Here is an 11,743-nt window from a genome sequence, read left to right as displayed (position 1 = left end):
ATAACAAGTAATAATTACATGGCTATATACAGGAAGTACCAGGTAATAACATGACTATATACAGGAAGTACCAGGTAATAACATGGCTATATACAGGAAGTACCAGGTAATAACATGGCTATATACAGGAAGTACCAGGTAATAACATGACAGTAACAGCAGTATACTGTAGGTAGGGGTAAAGGATAGATAATAGACAGTAACAGCAGTATACTGTAGGTAGGGGTAAAGGATAGATAATAGACAGTAACAGCAGTATACTGTAGGTAGGGGTAAAGGATAGATAATAGACAGTAACAGCAGTATACTGTAGGTAGGGGTAAAGGATAGATAATAGACAGTAACAGCAGTATACTGTAGGTAGGGGTAAAGGATAGATAATAGACAGTAACAGCAGTATACTGTAGGTAGGGGTAAAGGATAGATAATAGACAGTAACAGCAGTATAATGTAGGTAGGGGTAAAGGATAGGTCATAGACAGTAACAGCAGTATAATGTAGGTAGGGGTAAAGGATAGATAATAGACAGTAACAGCAGTATACTGTAGGTAGGGGTAAAGGATAGATAATAGACAGTAACAGCAGTATAATGTAGGTGGGGTAAAGGATAGATAATAGACAGTAACAGCAGTATACTGTAGGTAGGGGTAAAGGATAGATAATAGACAGTAACAGCAGTATACTGTAGGTAGGGGTAAAGGATAGATAATAGACAGTAACAGCAGTATAATGTAGGTAGGGGTAAAGGATAGATAATAGACAGTAACAGCAGTATACTGTAGGTAGGGGTAAAGGATAGATAATAGACAGTAACAGCAGTATACTGTAGGTAGGGGTAAAGAATAGACAATAGACAGTAACAGCAGTATACTGTAGGTAGGGGTAAAGAATAGACAATAGACAGTAACAGCAGTATACTGTAGGTAGGGGTAAAGGATAGATCATAGACAGTAACAGCAGTATAATGTAGGTAGGGGTAAAGGATAGATAATAGACAGTAACAGCAGTATACTGTAGGTAGGGGTAAAGGATAGATAATAGACAGTAACAGCAGTATACTGTAGGTAGGGGTAAAGAATAGATAATAGACAGTAACAGCAGTATACTGTAGGTAGGGGTAAAGGATAGATAATAGACAGTAACAGCAGTATACTGTAGGTAGGGGTAAAGAATAGATAATAGACAGTAACAGCAGTATAATGTAGGTAGGGGTAAAGGATAGATAATAGACAGTAACAGCAGTATACTGTAGGTAGGGGTAAAGGATAGATAATAGACAGTAACAGCAGTATAATGTAGGTAGGGGTAAAGGATAGATAATAGACAGTAACAGCAGTATAATGTAGGTAGGGGTAAAGGATAGATAATAGACAGTAACAGCAGTATACTGTAGGTAGGGGTAAAGAATAGATAATAGACAGTAACAGCAGTATAATGTAGGTAGGGGTAAAGGATAGATAATAGACAGTAACAGCAGTATAATGTAGGTAGGGGTAAAGGATAGATAATAGACAGTAACAGCAGTATACTGTAGGTAGGGGTAAAGAATAGATAATAGACAGTAACAGCACTATAATGTAGGTAGGGGTAAAGGATAGATAATAGACAGTAACAGCAGTATACTGTAGGTAGGGGTAAAGGGACTAGAAGTCATGGTGTGTGTGTCCGTCAGTGTGTGTGTGTTGTAGGCAGAGTGAGTCTGTGACAGGGCTGTCATTGGGACTGTTCTCAGTACAGTGAACTGTGTCAGAAAGCCCTAAATGGACAGAAGAAGAGAATCCACAGAGTGGAACCTTCATCCTTTTCAAGCTTGGCCACTTTGCTGACTCTACTTCTCATGTCATGTAGCGAGAGAACATTCTATACCTCTCCTTCCCCTCCACTCCACACTGCTTTGTCCTCTTTCCTCTCCCTTCCTACATCTCTCTCTCGCTCTGTTTCAATGACACCTCCTTTACCTTGTGACTTTGAAAAGCCATTTCCAAACTGCTCCCTCCTTCCCGCTCCCACATTTGACAGAGATGCTCTTTTCCCCACGCCTCCCCCTCCTGCTCCACGCCTCCCCCAGCCTGCTCCACGCCTCCCCATCCTGCTCCACGCCTCCCCATCCTGCTCCACGCCTCCCCCTCCCCCTCCATGCCTCCCCCTCCTCCTCCACGCCTCCCCCTCCACGCCTCCCCCTCCACGCCTCCCCCTCCTGCTCCACGCCTCCCCCTCCTGCTCCACGCCTCCCCCTCCTGCTCCACGCCTCCCCCTCCTGCTCCACGCCTCCCCCTCCTCCTCCACACCTCCCCCTCCTCCTCCAAGCCTCCCCCTCCTCCTCCATGCCTCCCCTTCCTCCTCCAAGCCTCCCCCTCCTCCTCCACGCCTCCCTCTCCTCCTCCAAGCCTCCCCCTCCTCCTCCACCATGCCTCCCCCTACCCCTCCTGGCCTCCCCCTCCTCCTCCACACCTCCCTCTCCTCCTCCACGCCTCCCTCTCCTCCTCCACGCCTCCCTCTCCTCCTCCACGCCTCCCCCTCCTCCTCCACGCCTCCCCCTCCTCCACGCCTCCCCCTCCTCCTCCACGCCTCCCTTTCCTCCTCCACGCCTCCCCTTACTCCTCCACACCTCCCCCCTCCTGCTCTGTGTAACTGGAGACAAAGGCAGGATTGTGAGCGGGCAGTTGAGGGCCTCCTCAAGGATCCTTCCTTATTAACTTCTGCTCAGGCTCTTTTCAGGATGCCCACAGGGGCCTGCTAAGGTCAAAAGGGTTAGGTTTTTGGTACCTCTCTCTTTCAGAAACTTGGTGCCACTCTCTGCCCCTCTCTTTTACCCCCCCTCTCCCTCTCTCTTACCCCCCCTCTCCCTCTCTCTTACCCCCCAGCTCCCTCTCTCTTACCCCCCCCCTCTCCCTCTCTCTTATCCCCCCCTCCCTCTCTCTTATCCCCCCCTCCCTCTCTCTTATCCCCCCTCCCTCTCTCTTACCCCCCCTCCCTCTCTCTTACCCCCCCTCCCTCTCTCTTATCCCCCCTCCCTCTCTCTTATCCCCCCTCCCTCTCTCTTACCCCCCCTCCCTCTCTCTTACTCCCCCCCTCCCTCTCTCTTACTCCCCCCCTCCCTCTCTCTTACTCCCCCCCTCCCTCTCTCTTACCCCCCCTTCCTCTCTCTTATCCCCCCCTCCCTCTCTCTTATCCCCCCCTCCCTCTCTCTTACCCCCCCTCCCTCTCTCTTACTCCCCCCCTCCCTCTCTCTTATCCCCCCTCTCCCACTCTCTTACCCCCCTCTCCCTCTCTCTTACCCCCCCTCTCCCTCTCTCTTACCCCCCCTCCCTCTCTCTTACCCCCCCTCCCTCTCTCTTATCCCCCTCCCTCTCTCTTACCCCCCCTCTCCCTCTCTTATCCCCCCCTCCCTCTCTCTTATCCCCCCCTTCCTCTCTCTTATCCCCCCCTCTCCCTCTCTTATCCCCCCCTCCCTCTCTCTTACCCCCCTCTCCCTCTCTCTTACTCCCCCCCTCCCTCACTCTTTCCCCCCCTCCCTCTCTCTTATCCCCCCTCCCTCTCTCTTACCCCCCCTCTCCCTCTCTTATCCCCCCTCCCTCTCTCTTATCCCCCCCTCCCTCTCTCTTACCCCCCCTCTCCCTCTCTTATCCCCCCCTCCCTCTCTCTTATCCCCCCCTCCCTCTCTCTTATCCCCCCCTCTCCCTCTCTCTTATCCCCCCCTCCCTCTCTCTTACCCCCCCTCTCCCTCTCTCTTACCCCCCCGCTCCCTCTCTCTTACCCCCCCCCTCTCCCTCTCTCTGTGGCGGGCCAGGTGCAGTGCGCGCTGACCAGGTCGCTAGGTGCACGGTGTTTCCTCTGACACATTGGTGCGGCTGGCTTCCGGGTTGGCTACGCGCTGTGTTAAGAAGCAGTGTGGCTTGGTTGGGTTGTGTTTCGGAGGACGCATGGCTCTCGACCTTCGCCTCTCCTGAGTCCGTTCGGGAGTTGTAGCGATGAGACAAGACTGTAACTACCAATTGGGGAGAAAAAAGGGGTTAAATATTATTTTTTTAAGAAAAAAAAAAGCAAACAACCTTCCTCTGAGTCTTATAACATCAACTTAATGTCACACCAACACCCTTAAAGGGAGACTTCAGGATGTTGGCCATGAAGCCCTTTATCTACTTCCTCAGAGTCTGATCAACTCCTGGATACAATTTGAAGCCTGCAGTTACCTCACAAAATGCGGTGGTCAAATCCAGAATTACCTTTCCAAATGGGGTGGTCAAATGCAGAATGACCTTTCCAAATGGGGTGGTCAAATCCAGAATGACCTTTCCAAATGGGGTGGTCACATCCAGAATGACCTTTCCAAATGGGGTGGTCAAATCCAGAATGACCTTTCCAAATGGCGTGGTCACATCCAGAATGACCTTTCCAAATGGGGTGGTCAAATCCAGAATGACCTTTCCAAATGGCGTGGTCACATCCAGAATGACCTTTCCAAATGTTCTGTATTGAAGGAAAAAGGAGTGAATAAAAAGTAGGTAGAGAGAAAGAGAGAGAGAGTGTGTGTGTATGTTAGGGAGAGTGTGTGTGTGTGTGTGTGTTAGGGAGTGTGTGTGTGTTAGGGAGTGTGTGTGTGTTAGAGAGAGTGTGTGTGTGTTAGGGAGAGTGTGTGTGTGTGTTAGGGAGTGTGTGTGTGTGTGTGTGAGTGTGTTAGGGAGAGTGTGTGTGTTAGGGAGAGTGTGTGTGTGTGTTAGGGAGAGTGTGTGTGTGTGTTAGGGAGAGTGTGTGTGTGTGTTAGGGAGTGTGTGTGTGTGTGTGTGTGTGTGTGTGTGTGTGTGTGTGTGTGTGTGTGTGTTAGGGAGAGTGTGTGTGTGTGTTAGGGAGAGTGTGTGTTGGGGAGAGAGAGAGTGTGTGTTGGGGAGAGAGAGAGTGAGTGTTGGGGAGAGAGAGAGTGAGTGTTGGGGAGAGAGAGAGTGAGTGTTGGGGAGAGAGAGAGTGAGTGTTGGGGAGAGAGAGAGTGAGTGTTGGGGAGAGAGAGAGTGAGTGTTGGGGTAAGAGAGAGTGAGTGTTGGGGAGAGAGAGAGTGAGTGTTGGGGAGAGAGAGAGTGAGTGTTGGAGAGAGAGAGAGAGCGAGTGTTGGAGAGAGAGAGAGAGCGAGTGTTGGGGAGAGAGAGAGAGAGTGAGTGTTGGGGAGAGAGAGAGTGTGAGTGTTGGAGAGAGAGAGAGTGTGAGTGTTGGAGAGAGAGAGAGTGAGTGTTGGGGAGAAAGAGAGAGTGAGTGTTGGAGAGAGAGTGTTAGAGAGAGAGTGAGTGAGTGTTGGAGAGAGAGAGAGTGTTGGAGAGAGAGAGAGTGAGTGTTGGAGAGAGAGTGTTGGAGAGAGAGTGAGTGAGTGTTGGAGAGAGAGAGAGTGAGTGTTGGAGAGAGAGTGTTGGAGAGAGAGTGAGAGAGAGAGTGTTGGGGAGAGAGAGAGAGAGTGAGTGTTGGAGAGAGAGAGAGTGTTGGGGAGAGAGAGAGAGAGTGAGTGTTGGAGAGAGAGAGTGAGAGTGTTGGGGAGAGAGTGCTGGGGAGAGAGAGAGAGAGTGTTGGAGAGAGAGAGAGAGGGTGTTTGAGAGAGAGAGAGGGTGTTGGAGAGAGAGAGAGAGTGTTGGAGAGAGAGAGAGGGAGTGTTGGAGAGAGAGAGAGTGAGTGAGTGTTGGAGAGAGAGAGAAGAGTGAGTGTTGGAGAGAGAGAGAGAGTATTGGGGAGAGAGAGAAGAGTGCGTGTTGAGAGAGAGAGAGAGTGAGTGTTGGAGAGAGAGTGAGTGTTGGAGAGAGAGAGAGTGAGTGTTAGAGAGAGAGACGGTTCTGACTGATGACCAAGGATTTGAAGAGAAAATGAAATGAACCTTTCAGTAATAAAATATGTATAAAGTGTCAGCTTTGTGCCGTTGTTCATTGTCTGCATCCCGGAAGGACATGATGTCCTTCAATTACATGGTTACTGTGTGGGGTGGTGCGTGTGCATGCATGCGACTGTGTGTGTGACTGTGTGTGTGTGTTACTGTGTGTGTGTGACTGTGTGTGTGTGTGTGTGTGTGTGTGTGTGTGTGACTGTCTGTGTGTGTGTGACTGTGTGTGTGTGACTGTGTGTGTGCGTGCATGCATGCGACTGTGTGTGTGTGTGTGTGTGTGTGTGACTGTGTGTGTGTGTGACTGTGTGTGCGTACGTGCATTTGCCTGTGTCAGTCTCCGTGGGCTTTAGGAATAACAAATTCAGCATAATAATCTTTACCACAAACACGGACAACCTTCCAAGAAGCACCAGTCAGAGACTTTCAAGTTGTTCAGAAGAGAACCAGAATTAAACCAGTCTGTTCTCATGGAGCCAGAAGTCCTCTACCGTCCGTCCCCTTGTTGTTAATGCTGTGAAGCCAAGATGGACGCCTCATTGCCTCCTTTAAGGTGTTTGAGTAGGCGACTGCTCTCCCTCCCTCCTTTCATTTCATCTAACTCCTTATTTCCCAAGGACGACACTAATAAGGGAAGCATTAGGGAACGAGGGAGGGGAAGGAGGAGGGGAATTATTGAATTGTTTGACTTTTTTAATAGAATAGATTGATTAAAAGAATCCCCCTTCTAGCCTCTCCTGTCAGCTGATAGTTGTCAGCAATTCAGATGAGATTACTTGATGCCTTGTTTTGATTAGGCCGTGTGTGTGTGTGTGTGTGTGTGTGTGTGTGTGTGTGTGTGTGTGTGTGTGTGTGTGTGTGTGTGTGCACGTGTGTGTGTGTGTGTGTGTGCATACGTGTGCTCATAGCTACTTTGTGGTTTAGCATGCATACAGAATATATTAATTCAATTAAAACAGGTTTCATTCTGCCGGGGTAATGGCAGTAATGTGGGGGGAGGGAGGAGGGAGGGGAGGGAGGGATAGATGGAGGGAGAAATAAGTTCCTCTAGGTGTCCAGACGCCACTAATGTAGGGGAAAGGGAAGGAGGGAGGAGGTGAAGGGAGAGGAGAGGGAGGAGGTGAAGGGAGAGGAGAGGGAGGATGTGAAGGGAGAGGTTAAGGGAGGAGGTGAAGGGAGAGGAGAGGGAAGAGGTGAAGGGAGAGGAGAGGGGGGAGGTGAAGGGAGAGGAGGTGAAGGGAGAGGAGAGGGAGGAGGTGAAGGGAGAGGAGAGGGAGGAGGTGAAGGGAGAGGAGAGGGGAGAGGAAAGGGAGGAGGTGAAGGGAGAGGAGATGGAGGAGGTGAAGGGAGAGAACCCACGGAGTCGGGCCCCACGGAGACGGACCCCACGGAGCATAGCGCAGTGTTGCGATGTCAATTTTCTTCACATAAGGAGCTTCTCCTTGTGGCGCCACATGAAAATTGTAATGCGTCATATCATTCCTTGCCGTGGGGGCTGTGTTGTGTGTTCAATGAAGCTCGGTACCTTGATCCCTAACTATAGGAGAGAGAGAGAGAGAGAGATCCTAACTATAGGCTTGATCCTAACTATAGGCTATAGGCTTGATCCTAACTATAGGCTACAGGCTTGATCCTAACTACAGGCTATAGGCTTGATCCTAACTATAGGCTACAGGCTTGATCCTAACTATAGGAGAGAGAGGGAGAGAGATCCTAACTATAGGCTATAGGCTTGATCCTAACTATAGGCTACAGGCTTGAGCCTAACTATAGGCTACAGGCTTGATCCTAACTATAGGCTACAGGCTTGATCCTAACTATAGGCTACAGGCTTGATCCTAACTACAGGCTATAGGCTTGATCCTAACTATAGGCTACAGGCTTGATCCTAACTATAGGCTATAGGCTTGATCCTAACGATAGGCTATAGGCTTGATCCTAACTATAGGCTACAGGCTTGATCCTAACTACATGCTATAGGCTTGATCCTAACTATAGGCTACAGGCTTGATCCTAACTACAGGCTATAGGCTTGATCCTAACTATAGGCTATAGGCTTGATCCTAACTACAGGCTATAGGCTTGATCCTAACTATAGGCTATAGGCTTGATCCTAACTATAGGCTACAGGCTTGATCCTAACTATAGGCTACAGGCTTGATCCTAACTATAGGCTTGATCCTAACTATAGGCTATAGGCTTGATCCTAACTATAGGCTACAGGCTTGATCCTAACTATAGGCTTGATCCTAACTATAGGCTATAGGCTTGATCCTAACTATAGGCTACAGGCTTGATCCTAACTACAGGCTTGATCCTAACTACAGGCTTGATCCTAACTATAGACTATAGGCTTGATCCTAACTATAGGCTTGATCCTAACTATAGGCTTGATCCTAACTACATGCTTGATCCTAACTACAGTCTTGATCCTAACTATAGGCTTGATCCTAACTATAGGCTTGATCCTAACTACAGGCTTGATCCTAACTACAGGCTTGATCCTAACTATAGGCTACAGGCTTGATCCTAACTACAGGCTATAGGCTTGATCCTAACTATAGGCTACAGGCTTGATCCTAACTACAGGCTATAGGCTTGATCCTAACTATAGGCTTGATCCTAACTACAGGCTATAGGCTTGATCCTAACTATAGGCTATAGGCTTGATCCTAACTATAGGCTACAGGCTTGATCCTAACTATAGGCTTGATCCTAACTATAGGCTTGATCCTAACTACAGGCTTGATCCTAACTATAGACTATAGGCTTGATCCTAACTATAGGCTTGATCCTAACTATAGGCTTGATCCTAACTACAGGCTTGATCCTAACTATAGACTATAGGCTTGATCCTAACTATAGGCTTGATCCTAACTACAGGCTTGATCCTAACTACAGGCTTGATCCTAACTATAGGCTTGATCCTAACTATAGGCTATAGGCTTGATCCTAACTATAGGCTACAGGCTTGATCCTAACTATAGGCTATAGGCTTGATCCTAACTATAGGCTTGATCCTAACTATAGGCTACAGGCTTGATCCTAACTACAGGCTTGATCCTAACTATAGGCTTGATCCTAACTATAGGCTACAGGCTTGATCCTAACTATAGGCTTGATCCTAACTATAGGCTATAGGCTTGATCCTAACTATAGGCTACAGGCTTGATCCTAACTATAGGCTTGATCCTAACTATAGGCCATAGGCTTGATCCTAACTATAGGCTTGATCCTAACTATAGGCTTGATCCTAACTATAGGCTACAGGCTTGATCCTAACTATAGGCTTGATCCTAACTACAGGCTATAGGCTTGATCCTAACTATAGGCTTGATCCTAACTATAGGCTATAGGTTATGCGTCAAAGCAGCCTATTCTCCATTCTGAAGCCAATTAGAATCTCACCGACTGTTCAAACAATAAACCAAACGACATTGGAGCCTTTTCTGAACCCCCCCCCCCCCCCCCCCCCCCCACCCTCAAATATATAATATATGTATGTTGTTTAGAAGTAATAACTAGTGATTCCAGGCTATTGGTAAAAACCGCTGTGAGATGGGGGGCTTTTTCTCTCCGCGACCAAAACATGATGCCGTTGTATTTTTCTGCTGAGCGAAAACATCGAAGCAGCAAATCACACCGTTGTGGAAGAATCTCTGCCTGGACATTCAGTATTATTTCATTACAAATCAGATTCATCCACTTGGCGATGTGGGAAGCTAATCATCTTTTAAGATTGCTGTCACGGTTTAGCTTGGCATTAAGTTTAAACAGCCTATTTCACATTCATAAGCAAATATAACCTCTGCGGCTGTTTAAACTATGAACTAAACGTCGTTGTATCCTTGTTAGATTCCCCAAAAGGCTGTTTGGTTTAGAAGTGATAGTTATTCATGGCTGTTTTGAAACCTCAAAACAGAGAGCCATGTGCTTGTTGTTCTCCTTGACTAAACATGATGAGTGAAGACATTGAAGCCTGATATCAAATTGGGGAAATGTCTTAGGTTACTCGTATAATAGTATTGGCATATAATTGAATTATAAATCAGATTATTTCACATTGAGATGTGGGAAGATAAAAGCTAGTAAATGTGCAGTGTTGAGCCAACTGGCTCGAAGGGGAAGACCACACAAAATACTCTTCTTTAGCTTTCACCACAAATGAGAAGACAACAAGAAAACCTCTGTCGCCCCCTTGTGACTGTTGCTGTTTGGGAGTCTGGACTGGTGACCTTTCATGTTACCAAAAGGTGCACGTTGCAACAACAAGAAATCAGACTCCACCCAGCACACACACATTAACATCTACACACATTAACATCTACACACGTTAACATCTACACACATTAACATCTACACACATTAACATCTACACACGTGAAGCTTGTCGAGGGCTTTAGGTGTGGAGATGTAATGGCACTCATTTGGAAGGGAGGGAGGGAGAGAGAAAGGGAGGGAGGGAGAGAAAAAGGGAGGGAGGGAGGGAGAGAAAAGGGGAGGGAGGGAGGGAGAGAAAGGGAGGGAGGGAGAGAAAAAGGGAGGGAGGGAGGGAGAGAAAGGGAGGGAGGGAGGGAGAAAGGGAGGGAGGGAGAGAAAAAGGGAGAGAGAAAGGGAGGGAGGGAGAGAGAAAGGGAGGGAGGGAGAGAGAGAGAAAGGGAGGGAGGGAGGGAGGGAGAGGGACATTTGTTGCTTTATGTGTTAGTCCTTCTAGTGTGAGGACGAGTATCTGATCTGTTAGTCCTTCTAGTGTGGAGACGAGTATCTGATCTGTTAGTCCTTCTAGTGTGGAGACGAGTATCTGATCTGTTAGTCCTTCTAGTGTGAGGACGAGTATCTGATCTGTTAGTCCTTCTAGTGTGGAGACGAGTGTCTGATCTGTTAGTCTTTCTAGTGTAGAGACGAGTATCTGATCTGTTAGTCCTTCTAGTGTAGAGACGAGTATCTGATCTGTTAGTCCTTCTAGTGTGGGGACGAGTATCTGATCTGTTAGTCCTTCTAGTGTGGAGATGAGTGTCTGATCTGTTTGTCTTTCTAGTGTAGAGACGAGTATCTGATCTGTTAGTCCTTCTAGTGTAGAGACGAGTATCTGATCTGTTAGTCCTTCTAGTGTGGTGACGAGTATCTGATCTGTTAGTCCTTCTAGTGTGGTGACGAGTATCTGATCTGTTAGTCCCTCTAGTGTGGAGACGAGTGGAGCCTCAGATCTGTTAGTTCTTCTAGTGTGGAGACGAGTGGAGCCTCAGATCTGTTAGTTCTTCTAGTGTGGAGACTAGTATCTGATCTGTTAGTCCTTCTAGTGTGGAGACGAGTATCTGATCTGTTAGTCCTTCTAGTGTGGAGACGAGTGGAGCCTCAGATCTGTTAGTTCTTCTAGTGTGGAGACGAGTGGAGCCTCAGATCTGTTAGTTCTTCTAGTGTGGAGACTAGTATCTGATCTGTTAGTCCTTCTAGTGTGAGGACGAGTATCTGATCTGTTAGTCCTTCTAGTGTGGAGACGAGTGTCTGATCTGTTAGTCTTTCTAGTGTAGAGACGAGTATCTGATCTGTTAGTCCTTCTAGTGTAGAGACGAGTATCTGATCTGTTAGTCCTTCTAGTGTAGAGACGAGTATCTGATCTGTTAGTCCTTCTAGTGTGGAGACGAGTATCTGATCTGTTAGTCTTTCTAGTGTGGTGACGAGTATCTGATCTGTTAGTCCTTCTAGTGTGGAGACGAGAGTCTGATCTGTTAGTCCTTCTAGTGTGGAGACGAGTATCTTATCTGTTAGTTCTTCTAGTGTGGAGACGAGAGTCTGATCTGTTAGTCCTTCTAGTGTGGAGACGAGAGTCTGATCTGTTAGTCCTTCTAGTGTGGAGACGAGTATCTGATCTGTTAGTCGTTCTAGTGT

At 47.7% G+C, this 11,743-nt stretch overlaps 1 protein-coding gene across 1 annotated transcript in view; it reads left to right on the top strand.

Moving 5' to 3' along the window:
• Window positions 1-10,897, top strand: part of LOC118953488 (EH domain-binding protein 1-like) — an 18,480-nt gene extending 7,583 nt beyond the window's left edge. Inside the window, exon 4 of the mRNA XM_036973951.1 lies at window positions 10,893-10,897. Within this exon, the coding sequence (XP_036829846.1) occupies window positions 10,893-10,897 (5 nt within the window). The remainder of the gene's footprint in view (window positions 1-10,892) is intronic.
• The last annotated feature ends 846 nt before the right edge of the window (window positions 10,898-11,743 follow it).

The sequence above is a fragment of the Oncorhynchus mykiss genome, unplaced genomic scaffold (assembly GCF_013265735.2).
Source record: "Oncorhynchus mykiss isolate Arlee unplaced genomic scaffold, USDA_OmykA_1.1 un_scaffold_371, whole genome shotgun sequence".
Taxonomy (NCBI): domain Eukaryota; kingdom Metazoa; phylum Chordata; class Actinopteri; order Salmoniformes; family Salmonidae; genus Oncorhynchus; species Oncorhynchus mykiss.
Note: the sequence above shows the minus strand (reverse complement) of the source record. Positions and strands in the feature narration are given on the sequence as shown.